Source organism: Python bivittatus, unplaced genomic scaffold (assembly GCF_059951505.1).
Source record: "Python bivittatus isolate LINGU-HERP-01145 unplaced genomic scaffold, Pbiv_v1 ctg000020_np1212, whole genome shotgun sequence".
NCBI classification, from domain to species: domain Eukaryota; kingdom Metazoa; phylum Chordata; class Lepidosauria; order Squamata; family Pythonidae; genus Python; species Python bivittatus.
In genome coordinates, this window is record NW_028277030.1 from 77,024,746 (window position 1) to 77,048,789 (window position 24,044).

A 24,044-nucleotide genomic window follows, 5' to 3' on the forward strand; every position below is an offset into this window, starting at 1 on the left:
TCGAACCTTACTTGAATTGTTGAAATCATGACTCCATATGGCCTTTATAAAACATGAACTAATACAGATTTGGGGAAGTTGGTAGGTTCAAGCATTATAAACACAGATTTTAAATTTGAAAGAACTGTTCATATTGTTAAGCAGTTCTGAGAAGAAATCTGCTGTGGCCAGTCAGAAATAGTCAGAAGGCAAAAAAAAAAAAAAAAAAAACCTGAGGGAAATAGAGAACTAATTGTTTTCCAAATAATATGAATCATTGTGCAAAATGTTGAGACCTGGAGATGAATATACTGGCATTATTGTGTCTGTAAGCACTGCTCTTCATGTTTTGGTGTTTAATCCTCAGTCTTCAATTAGTGGCACATATAAAGCATTAGAAAACAGAGAGGAGGGACTCTCCATTTCATATAGTTCTGCTAAGTTCTTTTGTGCTATATGTGAAAATAGAAAAAAATATTTTTAGGCAAACCAGGCTTCATTATATAAGATCTTTTTGCTTCAGATCTATTTAAATTTACTTAAAAGAGCTCTTGTTTTACCAGCGATATATGGTGTGTAATGGCTCCTTATTTTTCTACTGTTCTACAAAAATGTTGATGCCAATTACAGCATAATTTGACAAAGCATTGAAGGTAGGGAGGGTTGATATGAGAAAGGACAGTGAGTCTTAGTACTGAAATGAGGATATCTGAAAAAAGAAACTGGGATGACATATTAGGCAATGAATGACACAGTCTTACACTATCTTGTGCAGATATGGGACAGTAAAAAAAGAAGAGGATTTTATCTTATAATGCTAGCTTTTCCATATTGGGTTTTAACTAAGTAAGAATATGGGCATGTCAGAGTACCTTTTGATGATTCTGACTCTCCATTTTATCCAAATACCTATACCTCCTCCATTCATGCTTCAGTTCACTGGAGGTGAATTGGGAAGCACACTTTTTTATTACTTAAGGAAAGATACTGCTTTTAGAGCTGAACAGCACTTTGGATATGAAGAGGAAAAAGATGGTTCAGAGCATGTAAAGACATTCATGTAATATCTGTTGTCAACTCTTTAAAGCAGCTATGATGTTTCTGGAATTATGCGATTGCCCTTCATAACTGCAGTGCAATCCTGGGAAAAGACACATCTATATACTACTAAAACTCTAATTGTGTTTATCTGCTTCTCTGTACCCTCAAGTTAGCCCAAACAGTGCATTATACCGCAACAATTTTTGAATCAAGATACCTAAAATCTGCTAACTTAAAGAACATGTACAAAATCTGGGACCCATTGCTCCTGTGGAATTGAAATTTCCACAATGTTCAGACCAGTTTTATTCACAAAGTTGTGGCCACTACAGTGTCCCTGCAGTCATGTGATTGTGATTTCTGACGCTCCCTGCCAGCTCCCACTGCTTTTTTGCCTGCCCATGGTCATTCTGTTTATCTGTTTAGATAAGTAAATATTGACTTATTGAAGTTTGTTTGCCACTACAAATATTTTTCTATTTATGGTATATACTTTTCTTAGATGACCTATCCAGCACTGGGATAAAAAACAAATGGTTGGCCTAAAATGTAATGTTCATTCCGGTCACATCAGACGCTGCTATCTTCCTCTCAGTGGATGACCCAATGGGTCACAGGGTTGTCTAGTTTAGTTTAAAGTGTTGTAAACAAGTGCTGTGTGCAGGCCTGTGCACACCCTAAAAGTTGTTTTTTTTCCCTTTGAATCTGAAATGCTTTACAGCCCTAATTACTTAGGGAGGAGCTGTCATGCTTAATGTTGGCTTTAACTATCTTGGAACCCAGATGAATCAGCTAATTTTTCAAAAAATACAGAATCAGTCTCCTTTTTATTAAATGCTCAAAATTAATTGATAAATTTATCAAGAAGTTGAAGCTAGATATCATGCAAGGTATTATGACTAAAATAGATTTATTTCTTACATTTCTCAGCTGAGCTTCTGTGATATATTCATTAAAATAAGACATACCAAATACTTGAATGTCTTTCCTGAACTGATTTGTACCTGGTCCCTCAGATTATAACACATTTATACTGTTCAATGAAGAAGAAAGATAGCTTACAATAACTGATAACACAGAATAAATGCTTTACAGTATATGCTTACAGCCGAGTCATACTTTCAGTCCTTTAGGCAACTGGATGAACTTTTTAACTGATGAAGCTTTAGAATTTTGCTACAAGGATCCAATAGTCAGGACTCTTTAAAGCTTTGTGAAAAGTTCACTGGTTGAAACTGCAAAAAAGGTGTTGCTAAATTTATTATCTGACCTGTGTGACAGTGAGTTAACAGAGTCCTGAGGTTTTAACATTGTCAGTACTACAGACTTTAGGTATATTACATTTTTTGGGTTGACAGAAGTAACATTTCCTACAACTGAATAACTACATAATAGGGAACAGTTTTAGCTACCTATCCAAATGCTAGGCTTTAGGATTTTAGTGTGTTTAAAGGAGCCTTTTAAAATAGTACACTTTTTCCCTGCTGCCTGAAGTGATCCTATCCACCTTTAGCAATGTGGGATTCGATTGCCAATATAGGCCAGGCCTACTTTTAATGCAAAAGAGTTTAAATAACCACATACAGTGGTAAGCAAGAAATGTTTTAAAACAGGCAGGTAAGCAAAAGCTTACTGACTTGGCTATTTTAGGATCTGAAATTATATAAACTGCTAACTAAATGGATAAACTAATTAGAGTGTTTTTTTACTAATAATTTGCTGACTTGTTTGAGATGATGGCTAAATTGTACTGCTAATTAGGAATGTGCAGTGCTTCAGATTCAGTTCCAGTAAGGTACTTTGGAATGAGCAGAAGCATTGAATAAAGGATTTATCTGCAATTCTTTAAAGCAGCTGCATCTTTCCTCTGCAACTTCACATGAGCCTAGATATGGTTGCTTTAAAGTATTGCAAATATGTATTTCATTCACATGCCTGTGCATTCTGAAGATTATCATTACAGGTATTCTTACAGTGTTCTGAAAAATGCAGAAATGGAAATAGAAAAGGTTGAAAAGCTGTAAGGAGAAAAAAAAATCTAAGCCTTAGGCTATATTTGTCACCAACACTGGAAAATTAAAATAGAGCAGTTACTTTTAAAGTAACATGGTGAAAATGTCATGCCTTCCTGCAAAGATAAAAAAGAGACTAGAACTGGTGCTCATCTGCAAACAAAGCTTTCCAATGTGTAAGCTGAGACTGCAGTTTCCCATAGATGATCTAGTACTGTGTGATTACAGTATAGCAGAGCCTGGCTGCACTGAGAAGAACAAGGCAAAGTACTGCAGATGTCAGAACTGTCATGCGACATAATGAGAACTGTGTGCCTGATTTCTAATTCATTAAAAATGAGTGGGGTACTTCATAGCCATCCAACTGAAGCCACAATGGTTTCTCAGGTGTCATAACATCACACAAATGATACAAATGACATCATTTTTATCAGTCTCAACATGTTACCGATAATGTGTAGTACATTATTTCTATCATCTATGTAATGTCTCCTGCACCCTCTGGCCCCCTGCCTGTGGAAACCTATAGGAGGACACTTTTAGGTGCACAGTGTCTGTCTGCATCCATTGTAGAAGAGGAAGCTGAAGCGTGAATTCAAAGTTTCAATTTGTATCCTCCAATTGCAACTTTTCATGGGAAAATATCTTGAACAGATCATAGTGTCATGTTAAAAACAAAGCAAGCGCTACTCAAAGTAAAGAGTTTGGAAAGTAATGCCCTAATATGAGCCAATGCACTAACAAAAATATTTGGGTCAGGTGTGACTGCTGTATCTACATCTGCTCTGATGCATGCCGCTGCAACAGGACATTGTGCCAATGCAGCAGTACGGATCAGCCACTTGCTTCCAATATGCTAAACCGGGTTTTATCACTGCACAAAACTAGTTCACAAAAGAAGTGGCTAAAGTGTATAAAGAGATAAGTTTAAAAGAAATTTTTTTTACACTGAACTTATTTTAAGCTATAGTGGCATTGCCCTTCCCTACAAGAGATAAGGTGAATTTATTTTTGTTTTGGCAGGATTGCAACAGATAAATAGATTAGCCCACACCTCCTTTATTGCCAAGAATAGGCTATTAAAGTAATTCTATACTAGAGCCTTCCTGTTGGCTTGGGGATGAAAGGCATTGTAGACCAAAACACCTGGAGGACACCTTGTTGGTGAAGGCTGCTGTATCCCATTGCAGTTGTGTACATCAGGGTTTTTCAAACTAGGCAACTAAGATGTGTGGACTTCAACTCCCGGAATTCCCCACCCAGCATGCTGGCTGGGGAATTCCGAGAGTTGAAGTCCACACGTCTTTAACTGCAAATTTGAAAAATACTGGTATATATCTATCACAGGTCTTTTTTGAAGGTGGTTGCTCCTTTCGGTAACCCAGTTTTCACTTTTAAAAAGAAGTGTAAATGCAAGAGGCACACTTTTGTGAGAAAGCTTGACAGCAAAAAAAGTATCCTGAATCCTGCTCTAGAGATACATTCCATTTATGAGGTAATCTGATTCCTCAGATGTAGTGGGCCGCGCTTTCTTTAGTTTCTGCCGGACTAACCGCAATCGGCAAGCGACCATGAGTAGCAGCAAAGCAGTGATGGCCAGCCCCAAAGCCAGTGGAAGCACAGCACCTAAAAAGAGAAGAAGCAGTATTTAAGAATGCAGTAAGTAAGCAGTCAGCACATAGATAAGACAGAAGCATCATATGATTAGCCAAATAAATAATTTACCAACAACAAAGCATCAGTCGCTTGCAAGACAACATCCATCTCTGGAACTGTCCTATCCAAACACACATAAAGCAGAGTACATAACCCCTGCCAACAACAAACCTAACTTCTCCAAAACTTCTGCAGTGATGATGTTACCCAAAAGAGTAATGAAATGTCTACAACCCAAAAAAACAAGCTAGAAGAACTCCCATTATGCAACTACTAGATGTCCCTATCACTTGATAATCACAGCGCTCTGGGTAGCTTGATAAATAGATAATAGCTGGCTAAAAGTTCAGATGGCTTTCCTCTACATTTCTTTGTAGTTACTCTTAGTAACCAAGATACAGTTGGTTTTGGGATGAATAAGGGCAAAACTGATTTGGGCAGCAAACTGGAAGAACAGGTTAAGCATGTTAGCACAGTAGGTCTAAAATGGGCATACACTTCCACTGGAGGTTCAGTGCTTATGTATTACTGTAGGTTTGGCCCATGCAAAAACTCCCAGGAGTCATTATTAGAAAAAAATAATCCTTTTTTTTTAAATGTTCAACTTATTCCTTCTTCCCACACAAAGATAATATGAGGGGAATGTACATACTATTTCATTTGTAAATTGCATTTGTTTGGGAAGAAGCTTCATGCTGTAGTCATCTGTAGCCCTGTCAGAGGGATACTGGGTGGGTTCACATATTGCATTCATGATGTATTTAAACTATGGTTGGTTGTGTTCAGCCAACTTCCCAAACCAGAACCACCTAAATTACTTCAACAAATAGAAGCTTAATAAGGGGAGATGAATATATTTGCTCTAACTGGGACATAATCACGGAGGTGGTATGATATGACATTCCAGCAATTCATGTTCAATGGATGATACATTTTGCTTTGTTGAGATTCACTTTCATATATTTCTGTGTCTTAGTGACACAGACTAGATCAGTTGAAAAAGACAACCACTTCATTACCTGTTTCTGGGACTGGATGGCTCTTTTCAATCTGAGTGCTCTTCAACACCACAATATCATTGTCATTCTTGTTATCTGTGTCTTTCCCTGAGATTCTGGATTCTGTAAAAACAAAACAATATATTGTTGGTATATATCTCAGTAGCATATAGATAAATTGCATCACAACATTCTACAGTGCTTCAAGAACTATGACTCACACTAGATAATAAAACTAGTTTCCTTACAGCTTGTGAAGAAACATCTTTATTTGTGAACTATAATATTTGCACTCTGAGACCCCCTTCTGAATGACATAACTAAATGGTCCTGTTTGCATGACCCAGTTAACTGAATCATGGTGGGGACAGGGAGTAAACATGTTTTGTGAACACTCTAAGCCATATAAATAATGCATTTAACTAACTTGTCTTGTTTGTCCCTCCATGTGATCTGAATTATTTATTGAGAAGTTACTTGATGCTCACTTCTGAGACCAAGAGGTCATTCTAAAGAAAGAATGAAAACGGCAGAGAGGGTTCAGAGTGATGTAAGACCCTCCACCTGAGTGTCTGTTGTGGTAGTAGCCCTGATCATACCATTTTTTAAATAAAACCTTTTCCTCCAGAAAGGGGGGGGGAGTGTAAAAGAACTGATAAGGTGTGATGTGGCAACAGCAGTTGAAAGGAATTAAAAAACGGACCCTGGGACCTTAGAGTAAGTGCTGCCAACGCATAAAGGTGAGGCAATTAACAGGGGAAGAGATAGCTGGTTGTTCTTGAGAACACAGCCGCAAAAGCAGAGACTTAGTTTTACTAGATGCAGTTGAACCATATGCTAAGTTTGTTTAGGTACTGTTTACTAAATAAGCCAGAATTGGCACATTAAGCCCTAAAGTAATGAAACCATATTATAATTTAACAAGCCCAAACTAGCCCAAAGCAACTGTCTTAACTACCACTTTTTTGGTAGGGAGGTTTCAAAGTGACACTTTAAAAATGAACAGAGTACAGTCCAATCTGGTTTAGTCAGTTAACTCAATCAATAAGCTTGGAGAGGTAGTTACACCTAAGAATGGCTTAAGGCTGTCTCATTCATGGGCTGGGGATGGCATGGAGGGTACAGCAGAACAAGCGAAAGCTATTTCCACAGGATGCTTGTACCGTGCTTATGTACAAGTGGGGGAAAGGCCCAAAGTATTCTTACCTTATTCTAGCTTACTGTTTAAAACATGCCATTTCCTTTAGTAAACAATTTATTTCATAAATCTTATTTAGCAGGGCAATGCACACAAATAATTTGGAAAAAGGGTTTGGGTTTCATGGAAGGCACCAGTCTGTTCTTCATTAAAACAGGCATGTCTTCTTCCAGCAGCCTGAAAAAAGACCTGAATCCTTTAATGGACCACAGAGGCATGCTATGCTCACACAAAGGTCCAAAGAACTTATTATGAACCAGTTCTGAAGCACGCACAGCAATATTATTATACACTACACAGTATAGTATACAGACTATTTAATAACTAGCATCCCCAAATCCATTAACTCTAGTAAAAAATGTGGAATAAAAGTGAATTCCAATGAAATCAATAGGATTCAATACAACAGTCATCGATAACATTTATTTTAATCGGACAAAACATAAACAAACTGCACCTAGCATTTTAGTGCACTTTAAAATGCACTAGTTATTTTTTACATAGATAATGGAGAGCCTTCCTATTTATATTTGAACAAGAGCAAAACACTTTCAATAACAGGGTTCCTTCAATTCACTGTCAGTTAATATGGTTCCTTCAGGAAAAAAAATGTACAAAAAAAGAATAATAATGAAAGTATCCTGTTTAATTTCTTATTCCACATTTTAAAAAAACTGGCACTTATCATGTGCCCTCTACTTGCATCTTGTTGGGCTCACTAGGCAGGTAATAAAAAGTGTTCCAGACTGTTTGGACCTCTAATCATTGTTTTTCTCAATCTCAGCAACTTTAAGTTGTGCTTTAAAAATGTAAATTGCAGGTTTTGTAAAAAAAAAAAAAAGGGGAGGAAGGGGAAGGGTGAAAATTTACAAGATCTTGTCTTTTTCCTGTTTTCATGTATGCCAGTAGGAGAAAATCCATTCCTAAATGGGCAAGTTATAGTCACACTGTTTTTGCTATTGTTGCCAGAATTTTTGCTGGGGACCAAAACATTGTGACACTGCAATGGAGAATAGGTTTCTAGAGCCAATGATTGTAGATTTACAACCGTGTAGATCGCTATGATAAACGGCAGCAACTTTATGAACAATAAGCATTACTGCTGACTGCTCTACAAATTCTTTTTCCCTTCTTAGAATTTGGAGAGGCTGCTGATAATTGTTCACCTTAAACTTTCCAATAAATAACAGTAAATGACAAATCTCCAAAGACTGATATGGCCATTTTCAAACCAATAATGGAAAATCGTAAATTTCAGAAGTGGGAGAACACTGTCAATTACCAAGCCCACTTAGGTAGGGTACCAGAAAAAAAATCAGTATCTGATGCCATTCCAATATTAACATGCCAGGCAAATCTATCCATTTCTATCAGAAATAAGCTGCATTTTAGCAGACTGCAGAGAAATAATTATTTTCTTGGCTTCCATATCAAATCTCTCTCCCTCAATGGAAGGACTGTTAAAATGTAGTTGGGATTCCAGTGGGATTCCAGAGCAACAGTGTCTTGCTATTTTATGTTGTGCCACTTCCCTACCCCAAAAAGTAACTGATTATTACCATGAACTTTTACACATTCAGCAAGACAGTCAGATTCTTGGAGAAAGTTGTTTTCATTGCCTTTGCAACCACCATAGATGAAATGCATGCAAGTGCCTGAAAAAGCATCAAAATGCCAGCGAGGGAGATGTCTGTTGCATGAGCCAGTGGCTGGGGGGAGCAAGCATTGCTCTGTAATTATAAGAGGAAAAATAAGCTAACTGTAAATCCTTGTAATTATTTTTAACATATGAAAATAAGACAGCAATTAGGTTTTCTAATATATCTGGAATACATTACTGTAATTTAAACAAGGACTATAACAGAATGACAGAGTCTCCTCTCTGCCCCTTTTGTTGACCTGAAAAGAATCTTTCCAGCCACAGTTCCCAAAGTACACCCATCTGTAGATGTTGCTTTTTCTTCCCCCTGACTGTAACAGAAGCAAACAACTGGAACTGTACAGCTATTTCTACCCACTCTACTATTCCTCATGTTGAAGAAGTTGGCTTCCCTATATAAGGCATCCATGCCTTGCATGTTCCAGTCATATATTCCAGTCATGTGAACAAGTTGCCATCACCCCCTGGAAGCAAGGTGGGAAGAGAGAGTTGATGGCAACTTGTTCCTAAGTAGTCTAATGACAGAATGCCCCAGGTGGTTCTCCCTTGAGAGAAGGGAAGTCTGAATGCATGATCAATCATTATGTGCCATTACAATTCCATAATAGTTCAACTTCTTCAACAGGATCTGGTTGGTTTTTGCTTTAATATGCAATAGGACTTCTGCTGCTCCTGCAACTTTGATTAAAACTGCTTTTTTCTAATTGAGAAACACAATCTACTTTCAAAGATAGCAAGCTATAGAGATTATTGGTTCCATCCAAGAGGTAGGATACTACTAGCGAAAATAAAGCATCTCATTTTCATAAATTCCCTTTGCCTTCTGCAGTCTCCCATGCAATATTGTTCAATGTTCTAATCTTCAGGAGCAGCTTTGCAGGGACGAAGAGGCTGTAATGAATAAGAGGGATTGCCAAAAACTGGATATTCCACATATGCACATGAAAGTGCTCTCTGATACTACAAGAATGCCACAAAATAGCCCTACATTTTTTTTAAAGTCTGTGGAAAATAAATAGGGGAAGATATTGCACTAATTCACTGGTGTTTTTGAGGTACATATATAAATTATGATCTATCTTCTGCCCATACCTGGCCATCCTTGATCCTATATATGAGTATTACTCATCAAAGTGTAAAAATCTTATGTCCAGCTAAAGCTGTAGCTGAACTAACTGCATTTATTTATTTAACAGATCTATATAGCTACCCAAGGAACTATTGTGAAAATTAAAACATACAAAAATTTTGAGGGCCAGCTTATCCAAGGGTGGCATGTTTTTAATGGTATTTTGGTTAAAAATTTGAGGGTCAGCTTATCTGCGGATGGGCTTATATGTGAATATATGTGATAATTCTACATTTGAAATTTAACCTTCCAGGTAAACCTATTTACTAATATGGAAGCGTACTGAAGACTGTAATGGTATTTTGCCAATTTATAGGACTATAGAAACAACAATTTATTCAAAATATATCATATTGTTAATCTTACCTGGCATAAACCCTGTAGTTTGTTTCTTTGGTCCCTGAGAGGGTGATTGTTTCAATTTCTCTGGTTCAAGTGCTTGACTGCTTAGTGTACTTGTCTGGGTGATTTCAAATGTAAGTTCTTTGTTGGCTTCTTTCATTAACTCAACTGAATTTTGTTGAATAGTATCTGTGTGAGTTATTGCATTCTGTCCTGAATTATCTGAGTATAAAAAGAAAACATAAGAACATAAGAATAATCCAGCTGGATCAGGCCAAGGCGCAATTTAAATCAATATTTAGATTCTCATAGCGATCAACCAGGTGCTGCCGAGGTGCTCAGAAACTGGGATGGAGATACACACCTTTCTTGCCATTGTTTTCCTGCAACTGATACCTGGAAGCATTAGAAGCACTAGAAGCAACAATGGGTCTTCAAACATTTGACAGAACTGTCCATACATTTATCCAATCCCCTTTAAGGGGATTAGATGGATAGCTTTCTGAATCTCTTTGCTTCCTTCTAGTGCTTTCCAGAGTTTTGCAGACCAGATATGGTTAAGTGTTTCAAGCAGCTGTATACGTGCAGGAGAGGGTCTATTGAAGGAGGGGACATGGAATTTTATTTTCTAGTAGAGTGGTGATCTTTCCTCAAAAATAGTGATGTCTTTTTTGTTTTAGTTGCTTATTTGAAGGCAGACCACTCACCTTCATAGAAACCCATGAAAATGTTCCTTCAGCTATAGATATGGAAGCTGAAAAGGTAGGCAAGATTGAGGTAGGAAGCTAATCTTCTCAAATGGAAATTACTGTATAGCATTTTGGCACTCCAGAATTCAGATGTGTGTGTGTGTGTGTGTGTGTGTATTAAAATTCTGTATGTAGACATATTAAACACCTCAGGAATTGTGCTGTTTTCCTAGGAGTATGTGGGCAAGGGGTGATGAGCAGCACTACTGATGTCAAAGCCATCTCCCCACCCCATTTATGGGACACGTGTACCTTTAGAGAGTTGTACTTTTCTTCTAGCTTCTTCTCTTAAACTGATCCTCATGGACAGAAAGAATGGATGAAAGGGAGATAAAAGAGTGGTTGGGGACTACAAGAATATGTTGTCTGAATCCCTTGTGAAATTACCACAGGTTGCCAGAATAAATCATGCACATTAAATGTTCTGTCTGAGTGGCATAAGTAGAGCTCTCTGCGCCCCAAGACAAACATTTCCAGGGGCTCCCTGAATGCTGAGACATCTCAGGCACCAAGCCATCCCCAAGCTGGGACAATTGAAGGTGGGTGGGAGAAGGTAAAGGAAGGTCATATGCCTGCTTCCATCTTGCGAGGGGCTGCTTCTCCTCCTCACTCACCCAAAGTATGCCTTCATCCCTTCCTGCTCAAAATTCACCCAGTCCACACACCTGCCACAAGATTTTTCTCTCACAGGCATATAATGCCTAGATCTAACCAAACACTAGAGGACAGCAAAGTGGTACCAAAAACACCAGCTCTTTGCTGGCGTCTACTGGCCAATTGGAATTTTGCAGCCCAGGTATGGTAGCTATATGCCATTGTGCCAATTAGCCTTGTGGAAAGCATGGGCAAGGAGAGAACCACAAGGGGGACCAGGTGAGGGCTCCTATGCTTGTGGGACCTAAGGCAACTGCCTTCCCTCTGTTTAAGCCACTGGTGTGTCTAGAAGCACTCAGTGCTGAAATTAATGTGCAAATGTTAGCATAAGAAAAGGAATCATTGCTGACCTGGGCATTTGTCTCCATCTGCAAAATATATCTTTTGTTTTGTTTTCAAGTATTAAAAGGTACTGCTAGTCTATATGCAACCAATGGAATGACTGTCTGCTTGCTTTTCCTGGAAAAGAACTAAGAGGGCATTGCGACTAGATGGAGCTTTCTGGCAACTTCAGAGGTATGCAAAATGTTTGACTATGGATCCAAACCATGCCTGTGCAACAGTCTCAAATGTGATGGCTCTTTAGCCTTTCCTTCACCCTTAAGCCTCAAATGAAGGGTTCCAGACCTACGTGCCTTCACTTATCATTGAGCTAATGTGTGTGTGTGTGTGTGTTTTTAATGCTTAAATGGACAGGTTCTGTTCACTCACATTTCTGACAAAAAGCTTCATCCGACCCATCAGGACAGTGATTCTCCCCATCACAGGCGTACGTGATATCAATGCAGCAGCCATCGTCACAGAGGAACTGGTAACGCGAACACTTCCCAACACAACCTGCAATAGGCCAATTCTCAGGTTAGAAGACAAAGTAAACTGTAAAATATAAGAAGCAGTTGTTTAAAATGGATATTGCAGCAATGGGAGCCCTCCTGTTATGCCTCCTTTCATCCCTGTCCTTCATAAAAGACAGTATGATTATTTTAGGTAACAATAAAGCAAAACCATTCAACACATGTTATCTCTGGGTAAGAAGAAAGAAGCAAACAACCAGTTAAAACCAAATTCTGCCCTCTATAAAAATTCAGCATACACAGTACATGATCTGTATTCTACCTGCGGAGCTGAAGTGGGATGCTGTTTATAATTGTTTATAATTGTTGCATTTTATATGATCTCTATGGCCTTTATTTGTGTATTGGATTTATATCCTGCCTTTTGTTTCAGAGTTCAAAGCAGTGTATGTAGCTCTCCCTCCTCCTCCTATTTTCCCCTACACATTGTATATATGTCTCCTGCAGAACTACATCTATTTCACAAAGTGATTTTGTGAAGTCTGGAGACGTTATAAATACTTATCAATAGAGATTACACTCATTCCTCATTTAGCAGCTATCTCAGTTAGTGACTATTTGCAAACACGACAGTAATAAATGGTAATAAAAAATTCATTTGTCAACCAATCTGTCCTTTTATGACCAAATTTTGTGCACCTGACAGCAACGCGTGCCAGAGTGAGAGTAACACTGGCATAGCTGTACAAGAGAACTATCTGACTGAGATGGCAGCAGCCAGTGATCTTTGCAATCTCTCTCTCTCTTTCATTCTCTCTCTCTCATTCATGTGTTCACTTAGCGGCCATTTCATTTCACTTAACAACCTGGTTGTTGGAATGGAACTCAGTCACTAAATGAGAAATGGGTGTATATGTAGCTCAGGGTTGAATGTTTGGGTTCTTGGTGTTCTCTGAGCTTGGTTTTCTTCTTGCAAATATTTCATTACCAGGCTAGGTAACACCATTAGTGCTCAGATCTGGGGAAGTGAGCTTTGTTGTCTGTTTAGACGTACCAGTTTGACCTACCAGCCTTGTTGGATTTGATGATTACCGGTATTGTTTCTTCTTTTGTTAGTGCTTATAGTGATGATTAGATGCTGGTTCCTCCTTATCTGGGTGCTGGTATGTTGATAAGGGAGGAACCAGCATCTAATCTAAGGGAGGATGTGTTCAGCATTGTTTGCCCCTTTCTTGGGTCTTTGCTATTCCTTTTCAATGCTTCGTAAATGTAAATGTAAATGTAAATGTAAATGTAAATGTAAATGTAAATGAATAAATAAATAAATGGGAGACAGGGGTCAGAAGAGCACGGAAACTTCCCAGCAATGGTTGCTATGGTGATTAGAATGTTGGGAAGAATTTCAGCTAAGCTGGAGAGGCTGTAAAACCCTGGGAGGGAAAGAAAGAAAAATGGAGTGAAGTCAAGGAGGGAAAAGCAATGAGCGAGGCCCACGGTGCAACAATGGAGTCTTTCTCCAAAGACTGGGGCTGGTGGAGACAGGAGGGCTGCAAGGAGGAGAAGGGAGATGCAGCATCTGCAGTGCAGAGAGGCTGTGGTATCCTCTGGTCTTGGCACCTTGTGAATCGTGATTCCTGAATCTGGTCCCTAACTTCTGGTTCTGACCATGATTGTAGATGAGATGGTTGCTACTGGAACTGGCAATACTCTTCTGAGGTTCAGAAATAGGTGGCGAGAGCCTGTCAGCCTTTGAGGTAGCCCAGCCAAGAAACCAATACCATGAGTACCAACACTACCATTATTGTAAGGTTATAGTAACAGACTCTTGCAAGTCTGAAAAGCACATCTCTCGCCCCTTGCCTTTACTTTCCAGGGAACTTGGGAGGGTCCCTTCTGAAGTGCCTTCCATGCCCCCTTCCTTCTGTGGGCTGAGATGTCTCCTATCTGAACGTTGCCCTGGCTGCAGCTCTTCCTCCTCCTGTCTCTCAGGGGGGTTCCCCCGGACCATTACAGAGCCAGTGCATGTAATTGCTAAGGTGTTGTTGGACTAGGAGCAGCCAGGCCCACGTTCAAGTCCACCCTGAGCCATGGTTGCTGACTAGGTGACTTTGGCCAGTTCCATTGCTGGCTCCCAATCTACCTCACAGGGTTGCCATGGTGGGGGGAAAAATGGAGGGCCATGTATGCCATCTTGAGTTCTCCAGGAGCTCATTTAAAATGGGATTTAAATGTAGTAATTTAAAATGGGATTTAAATTACTAATAAACTTGGCATACAGGCAGCCAGAATCAGTGGTGGAACAAATGCTTTGTGTATTTGTTATTTTTGTTTTCTGTTTGTATGTTGTGCCCAGGTGTCATCTTGTTTTTGGTTGGTATTGATTTTCATGTTACTGTTTGTGAGCCAGCCAGAGTCAGTTGGAGTAACACCATATGGGGCTCACCCCACCAAGATGATGAGAGTGACTGCACATTATGTAATAAGGAATGAAGCACTCTTGGTATTGTATATTGAAAGAAAGCTACTTCTTTATCAGATAAAGTTGCTTAAACACGTTGGCCTCAATTTCAAGCTCTCTTCCCAGGTTATAGATTGGATCATAGTATGGTGGGTGCCACACATATTGGCAAAATTATATCTTACAGACCACACCTGTATTACAGTTTACCAGCATGCATGGAATAGCGTGCCAGGAAGACAGCCAGATGAGAAAGAGGGCAGGGCTTTTGCATTTTTGTAGAACAGTGTTTTTCAACCTTGGCCACTTTAAGATGTGTGGCCTTCAACTTCCAGAATTCCCCAGCCAGCATGCTAGCTGGGGTATTCTGGGAGTTGAAGGCCACACATCTCAAAGTTGCCAAGGTTGAAAAACACTGGTGTAGAAGGAAATGTGGTGGATATTGTATATCATGCAAATTACTTCTTTAATGTGGATTAAAGGACAGGACCCATACTCTATTTGCAGTGTATTTAAAGCACATCCAGTTGTGATTTTGAATATAGCCATACACAATCTCACTCCCATCTATATCACAAAACAACAAAATGGTTCTCCCAGCAGTTTTCTCACCTAACTCAGAATGAACCATTGGAAGTACTGTCACTGAGACGTTATCCGAACTTCTTTGGCCAGCTGTGTCAGTCACAGTCAGCTGCAATGTGTATTTTCCTTCTTGCATATGAGAGAGCTTCAGTGTTCCTGGCTGTGGTACCTGAGCCAAAGAAAGTAGAATATTAATGGAATCTCATCCCTCATACTATAGCTTCCAAGTTGTAACTCTCATAAAATTGTGTGAGAAATGAGATGCACACACACTTTATCATGCACATGGGTGAGCGTAAATGTAAACTTGTTAATACAGCATCATGCTTTTTTACCCCCTACCTAGGTTGCCTGAGTGCAGGTAGAGCAAATCCAAAAAAGTCTGGTCTTTGTTGGTAAAATGGATGCTGGAAACAGGAACAGTGCTAATTTGTAAGTCTCCCACACTGCACCATATTGGTTCAATGCTCTCTTAGAATTCAGGATGGGTGTAGCGAAAAATGCAGATTGAGAAAATAAACATTTCAGTACAGTGCTATCATAAAGGAGTAAAGCGCTTGAAATTTTGCAGGATTATAGTCATGTTGTTATTTTTAAAAGCTCTCTACTGATCTCAATATATTACGAGGAAATGTATTCTTATTTTTTGTATTTGTGAAGATAATAAGTACAGTCAACATCTACTTAGAAAGGGCAGCATCAGCCTGATTAACATCTCAGTGAATGAGGCAACCATCTCAAGTGACAGAGACCAGGAGGTTGCTCTTTCAAGCCCCCCAGACATTTTCACAATGAAGCACACAGCAAACCAGACAGCCCGCACTCAGGTATGATGGAGGCTCCTAGCTGGTTATCTGTGTTGAAATAAGTTTCACTTGCCACTCTTGTCAACTACTGTGCGCTCAAGGGAAGGAGTGTCATTTTGTTGTTGGCTCAGAAAGCAAAGGATGGCCCTCACTTAAGTTATCATCCTCACAAAAGAAGAAAATATGGAGTTTGTGTGTTTGTGTGTATACACAGGGTACACATGAGCGGATGGGAATCCCATGAAACAGGACTCCATATAATCTGGCATACACACAGCTCATGTTTGGCACAGAGGAGCCATTCCTTCACAGCACAGATTTTATCACCAGCACCAATCAGATACTATTCTGTTGCTTCCAGAATTTTTTAGATCTGGGAATTCGATATGGCTTACAATGCAAGCTTTGTGTATGCAATCCACATATGCTTATGATTTGACTAAACAAATCTTCCTATTCTGAAGATCCCCACATCCATCATCCCTTGTCACTAGTAGTAACTTCCACTATGTTCAGTGGGCATGCATAAAACGGAAGTATTAGAACCTTACAACCTTGTCTGGCTGCATGTGGAGAGGAGTGTCCTGTTATAGCTACTGGGAGAGAAAGAGCAGGGAAGTCTTTGCAGGCTTAATGTAGGAAAAACAAGTTTTACTAAAAAAGATTATTTCAGAAAGAAGGGCATTGTTTTCCTTCATGCTATAAGCAGATCACAAAACAATGTTGCTGCTTCTACAGGGGATGGATCTATTCTGTAAGTTTCAAAGAGCAGGCAGCAGCCATAGCTCAGAGGGCCTTTGTACAGCTCCAGTTGTGTCCACTTTGGATCAGGAAGTCCTGTTCACAATCATTCATGCCTTGATCACCTCATGATTGGATTGTATGTGGGGCTGCCCTTGAAGACCACTTGGAAGCTGCATCTGGTCCAGAATACATTGTTGCAGGTAGTTATGGGTGTATGTCAGTATGCCCACATAATACCTCTACTTTGTGAGCTGCACTGGTTACAGTGTGTTTTGGGGCACAAATCAAGATGCTGGTTCTCACCTATAAAACCCTTCATGGTACAGGGCCATGTTATTGGTAGGGCTGTTATCTCTGATCACTTCTGCCGGTCCAGTAAGATCTGATGGTCTTGGCATGCCTGTCACTTAGTCATTGTCATCTGGTGGGACCTAGAGGACATGCCTTCTTTGTTGCCACCCTTGGCCTTTGGAACAGCATCCCCCTACGATTTGGTTGGCCCTGACCCTGCCTGCCTTTCAAAAACATTACAGACCTGGCTCTTTCCCCAGGTACTGGTTCAGGTATGTTCCCATTGGCTGAACCTTTTCCAAGCGTTTTATGTCCTGTTGGGTTTCTGATTATTTGTTCATTGTGTTGCTTTTATACGCACTCAATTATGAGTTGTTTACTGATGATATATGCCACTGAATCATGTGCTGAGAGGGTGGCTATGTAAGTCAAATAAATAAATAAATAAATAAATAAATAAATAAATAAATAAATAAATAAATAAATAAATAAAATGAATGGATGAATGAATGAATGAATGAATGAATGAATGAATGAATGAATACGTTTCCCAAAATAAAATGTCATTTGGCATTAGAAGACTCCAGGCACACTGAAACTCACAATTTGTCCTTACTCTAGCCAGCTGTCCCTGACCTAAACGCTGAAAGTCTTTCCAAAAGGCACTCTGATAAGTTCAATTTCTCCTTACACCACTGCTTACTTGGAATTCAGGTGATTTAAACAACAAAGCATCTATATTTTATCTTGTTCAAACATACAGTTCTATTCACCATTGTACTCGGAAGAATAGAAAATTAACTCATTAACATCAACATTACTGTGAGCAAATATAATGAGTAACTGACCTCAATTATGTTAACAATAATTGTAATCATGCTTTATGTGTTGGCTTCTAGGAGGCAACCACTCTCTGCATTAGGGGTGACTGTGATGGCTGAAGCTGCTAAGAGTTCAGTAGTCTTCCAAGTCACAAGCTGCACTCTTGGGTCCTGTCAGATGGCACTCTTTTGTACATGGGACCTGCATGCCCTTTCTGCTGGATCTGATGAGATGGGTAGATGTGACTGGGATAAGGCAGTCCCACAGATACCCTGGCCCTTTTGTCATGTAGGGGATTGCTCAAATATATATATCTACATATCTACATATCTACATATCTACATATCTACATATCTACATATCTACATATCTACATATCTACATATCTACATATCTACATATCTACATATCTATATCTATATCTTCCAGCCCCCAATTATTTGGGCTTATTTTTTCTGCACAGTCTCCTAATTTACAGCATCTGTTTTAAGATGGGGAATAAAATGGATGTTCACGATCAAGGCCAATTTGCAGTCATTCACTGCTTCAATTAATGTATGTTTTTATCCAGTAGATCTAAAGCTTTTTATTTCACTTAAGCATAACTGAAGGTCATTTGGGAAAAAATCTACTAAATTTAAAGTAAAATATTCTTATTTATGTTTGGGGTTGGCCATCCAATTTTTTCCAGATAGCAATTTAATTAACCAGATACACCAATAAAACAGCCAAACAGTTTAACATATAGGATAGGCATACCATTTTAATATTGATCTTGGAATTTGTTTTGTCACAAAATAATTTAAAGATGCAGCAATAGAAATTATAAAATTTCACTGGGATTGCAACAATATTACAACCCCATTAGAGATAAGTTTGGATTAAGCAAAATATGACTGGAGTACATTAAGTCAATAACAACTGTACTGATACACCTTCAACTGCATCTGTATAATGACAGTCGGTCATGTCCTGAATTCAAAAAACAACTACAATTTTTTGGAAGTGTATCCTACAAACATTTGTTGCATACTTTGGTAATGTAAGAGTCTAAACTAATTCCTGTAAGCAATATTTTAAAATATCAGTAGATGTAGTTGTTTTGCTCATAGATCTCCCAGGTGAATCTTTGCTTAAACAGGGATTCTCAAAAACTGTGGTGTTACACCTCCTCAAAATAGTAAAATGAATGGGTGTGATACTCCCATGAATGATGTAAGGAATGGCTTCCCAGTTGTAATGAGTGCCAGATATCAGCTTTGCATCAAACTGGTCCCTTACCTATTCCTTATCTCCTTTGTGCATGCAGAACTGGAGCCCTGCCCGACCTCAGGCCTGCCTCCCCATTCAAAAGGCAATCTTCCAGAACACAAGCAGGAAGTGAGAGAGACATGAGCAGCCACTGGCGGCAAAGCACTACCAGGCACAATTGTCCTCCCTGTGCATTTTATACCTTCTACCTCTCCCCCCAGCATGGGATCCTGGTGCCCTGTCCAATACAAAAACACCTTGTTTTGCAAGCCTCTCCTCCTGGAATCATGGAGCCTCTGCAGGTCAGTCTGTCCCATTGCTTTTATTTCCAGAGTCCACTGGCACCCAGGCACCCTTCCTTCCCTTTTCTGTCAGTTATCTTCACACATATCCTCCTTGTCCCAACCTCCCTCAGTTTTACACTTCTTTGCACATGCCTTCAGAATAAGGGTGACCCTGCCTTTCAGCACAATGGTGGAGCCCTGCACAGTCCAAGACATGCATTTCCCTAAATATGCTAGCAAGCACACATTGCTCATATTCTGCAATGCCACGCTAAGCAATAGCTCACCAAGGCAAGAGGAAAAAGGGGAAGCAATCCTGACCTGATCTTCTCATTACCAGTTGACCAGGTGTTCCCTGTGCAAGAGTGGTACAATTTGCAACACCTGCATGCTGAATTAGGTGAGGAAGAAGAGTGCACTTATGCCAATATTCCATAAACATCACATCTGCACAAGCAAAGCTGGAGTCTATGAGAACTTGATCCTGCTGTGACTAGAGGAGCTAGACTGCTAATTTGTCTAGACAGAGCAGGACCACATTTGCAATGTGATCTGGCTTGTATGAGCAACTCCTCCCATTGCAATCCCCTCTTAAATTTGTTTGCTACTCCTCAGAGGGTCATGAGCCACACGTTGACTCCTAGCTTAAACTATCAAGTAAATTCCTTTCTTTAGTGTTGACAATTTGTTTTGCCCCTCATTCTGAAGGCTTATCTGAATAGAATTATTTTTCAGGAAGATTAGTTATGATAAAACATGTCAATATAATCTTCTCAAAAGACTGAGTGACTAGTCCAACGTCACTCAGTGGATTTTCATGATTGAGGGTGGACTTGAATTTTGTGTGTTCTTAACCACTGTGGTTCATAAATCATGATTTATGGCTTAGCATGTTGTATGAAACCAACTGTGATTTATTCAGCAAATTATAATTACACAAACCATAGCTTAATGAAGATGCATGAACTAAGACTTAAACCTATTGAAAAGGAACTTTAGTTGGGTATGACTACAGTAGTTCCACTGATTTTAATAAATCTAGTTTGAGCATCACTAAGTCTGGATTTCAACTGTTCTCTGTGTATGTGTGCAACTGTATGTGCATGCATGCATCTGTAAACCCAATTTCATAAATGCAGGCTTCAGGAAACAAATATTAACACAACAAGGGACTATCTCTAATACTTCCTTACTTTGTTTTAACCTGACAGAATAGTGAATATTTAATCTTGCTGTTTCTAGAATCCCACACAAAATGCAGCAAATAATTAAGTTGTATTGAAAAATATGATGTACCTGCATATCAGCTGAAGGTGCACCCTGAAGCAATGTCCACTCATACCGTGTGATTCCATGGTCATCCACACTTTCTCGGCCATCCAGGATAACCCAGTCAACAGGTAGCTGAAGAATAATATCTTCTCCTGCCTTGCTGAGAGGAGGCTCATCAGTTTCTAATTAAAATAAGGAAACTTAGTGAAAAAGGAAATGAGTGCACATCACTCAAAAATCAAGAAAAAACTGTCCTAACAACAAAATATTATTTTCTATACAATTAATTGGAATGTCTTTAAAAATGCAGTGGAAGATGTTGATAGTTTTTCACTGATCCAGTTAAGGATCTCATGTGAACAGGGCCACTGAGCTCTTCTGGTCCATTGTGGTATAATATAAATAGAATATATTTGGGCTCATGATAATCCTGCTCATTTTTTGAGCCAGCTAGTAAATGTGGCTTTGATGAATTTGAGTAGGTCTTAAAAATAATAGATTGTGATTTTGGTATGTAACTGAAAGCCTTTCTAAAATGGGCAAAACAAATGCATACATAATCATTGTCATTTGGCTTGTCCAGAGCCCCAGCTCCCAGCCAGCGATAGAAATCTGAGTTAATTATCTCAGGCAACAGGGCTAGAAAAAATCTACAGTTCCAGTGTTCTTGGAGAACAGCTGCCAGAATAGTCTGAAAAAATGGGGGGACTGAATCAATGAATTGATTCTGGAACTGCATTGACGCAAGAGCTAACCCATAGTTAATTGAACCATGGTTTATTGAATAAACACAATTTCAGTCCTAGTATGTTGGGCCAATCACCCAGGGTAAAGCAACTCCTTCATTTCATTCTCTAATAATCATAGTTTCATTTCCAGTCAGAAAAATAACACAATCACTCTTCAAAACTGAAACCTAGCTGTACTTTCCTGTCCATTTCTAACGTGTTGTTGGCAAACTAAACAAGACATGCTAAAAACAAATCAAAATTATCACTGTACAAAAAAATAAATTTGTGTTATGGGATGGACTAGTTTGAAATAGTTAGCTTGTGTATATCAGGCATGGTTTATATTCAGTTCTGTCAATCTTCTGCCAGTCCCAAATCAGTTGTAAAGTAAGAACAGACACTCTGAGCACCACACTTAAGAAAGATTCATAAAATCTGGAAAACAGGTCCAGACTAGGGCAACAAGGATGATCAGTGAATGAAAAAGCTAAAAGAAATGGGAATGATAAGCCTTCACAAAACTGAGGGTGAGGTGGGATATAACAACATTCTTCAAATTCCTGATGTCACAAAGAAGGTGGCAAAATCCTGTTCTGTACTATCCCATGGAATAATGAAATCACAAGAATGCATGTTAAGCAAAACTTCACAGAGGAAGCAATGATCCATAGGTGGGGAGCTCCCTTTCATTGGACATAATGAAGCAGAGGACATACCGCCTAAACTGGGTTTCAGCATCCAGCAGGGGATTGGGATGGAGGAGGCAAACACCCCGTGCAAGTATACAAATATGTAAAGAAAGGATGGCTGGCGTGATCTTCGGTGGGGTGGGGGGAGTTAGTACTACAACACCTCCTATTCCTATATACTAGGGGTTAAACATATTTATTCTTAAGAGCCTCCTGCTCACGTGCAAAATCTTCTCCCTCTCCTTTCCGGAGCAGAAGCTGTTATTATTTTTAGCCCCCTCTAAGTCGACGGCGTTCTTCTTACCCAAAGCCGGAGGATGGCTGAGGGGTTCCAGGCAGTAGCTGTTGTAGCCGCGCTGCGGGGAGAAGACACAGACCGCGCGGCCGCGATGGGTGCAGTTGAAGAGGTAGCAGCGGGACGAGGCCGACGGCGGCTGCTGCTGCTGCTGCTGCAAGACGGCGAGGGTGCAGCGGGCATCGGCGCAGCAGGCATCCAGGCACTGCCTCGGACCAGCCACCGAGCCCGGGGAGCCGAGGAACGTGGCACCCGCCGCGATGGAGTCCTTGGTGCGGATGATGGAGTCGGACCTGACCGAGAAGAAACTCCCGCCGCCGCTGGCCGGCCCTTCAGTCCCCCCTCGGCAGCGGCCGGCCGCTTCCTCCCGCTCACTGCTGCGGCCGCCGGAGGGATCCCTCTCAAGCTGCAGCTGGCGGCGGAACTCCTCCAGCAGCGATTCCACGCCCGACGCTGCCGGCGGCCTTAGCTCCCCGGCTGGCGACTCCGGTGCCCCCAGAAGCAGAATAAGGCAGAGGACGAGGAGGCCCGGGAGGCCGGGCACTTCCGCAGCCATGGCAGCCAACCGAGGCCAGCCACCGGGAGCGGAGGACGATGGCGGCGCTGACGACAGAGGGAGGGAAGGGAAGCCCGGCTGCTACCACTGCGGTCCAGCGGCAGCAGCAGAAGGTGGCGGCGGCCGCGCCATGCTGGCCCCTCCCTGCACCAGCCGCCGCGGACAGAGAGCAAACACGCCGGCTTCAGTCAGCACCACCGATCCCCGAACAGTTCCAAGCAGGAGCCGCCCCGCCCCTTGACGCGACTCGGCCGCCGCCCACGTCCGGCGGGTGGAAGGGAGGAACTCTGGGGAAGCCCCGCCTATCCCTCTCCGGCCGCCGGCGGGCGTCGCCCCTTCTTACGTTGCGTTGCTGACGTTCAGAAGGTGGGATCGTCTGGACGGAGCGGGAGCGGGAGCGGGAGCGGGGGCGGGGGCGGGGGCGGGGGCCGTTTCTAGGGACCGGCTGAGGAAGCCTGAGGTGCCGCGCTTCTGCTGAAGCTTAACCCACGCAAGCAGCTTGTATCTGCGATGGCATATGACCTCACCGAGCGAGATAAAAACTCAGGACGATGATATTAGAACTGGCCGGGGAACCATGAGTCTGGATGGGTGATCGGTCCGTGTCAGATTGTGCACTTTACACCCGCAGGCACACAGAGCAAATCAAGCGTCTGCTTCTCCAGAGGCAGAATGGGACAATTTCTTGCCCTGATCTGGCCTCTGTGCATCTGTAATACATCCCAAAATAACATTTGCCTTTTTAGCTGCTGAAACACACTGTTGGCACATGTTCATCATAATCTTCTTCTCCTTCTCCTTCTTCCCCCTCCCCTCCCCTCCTTCTCCCCCTCCTTCTTCCTGTGATGATGATGATGATGATAATTTATTAGATTTGTATACCACCCAACTCCCAGCAACTGATCTAATACGATCCAGATCTTTTTCATCTGATATACTGCTGCCAAGATATGTTTTCCCCATCCTATAATTGTCCTTTCATCTTTTCTCCCCAGATATGTTTATATTCCTCCCTGTTAAATTTCATCATATTTGTTTCAACCATTGA

General features: G+C 40.7%; 1 protein-coding gene across 2 annotated transcripts; it reads right to left on the reverse strand.

Moving 5' to 3' along the window:
* Positions 1-696: 696 nt before the first annotated feature.
* On the reverse strand, positions 697-23,243 carry LRP11 (LDL receptor related protein 11). Of its 2 annotated transcripts, XM_007422098.4 has the most exons (8): positions 22,450-23,241; positions 20,750-20,907; positions 15,283-15,424; positions 12,130-12,255; positions 10,040-10,237; positions 8,444-8,614; positions 5,708-5,809; positions 697-4,658 (listed from the first exon to the last, which is right to left on the reverse strand). In XM_007422098.4, exons 1-8 carry the CDS (start codon positions 22,994-22,996, stop codon positions 4,504-4,506), a joined length of 1,599 nt encoding a protein of 532 aa, XP_007422160.2. In that variant the 5' UTR covers positions 22,997-23,241; the 3' UTR covers positions 697-4,503. The 2 variants fall into 2 exon arrangements, with proteins under 2 accessions (XP_007422160.2, XP_087998062.1); XM_088141936.1 differs by lacking the exon at positions 8,444-8,614 and having other exon boundaries at positions 22,450-23,243.
* Between the last annotated feature and the right edge of the window lie 801 nt (positions 23,244-24,044).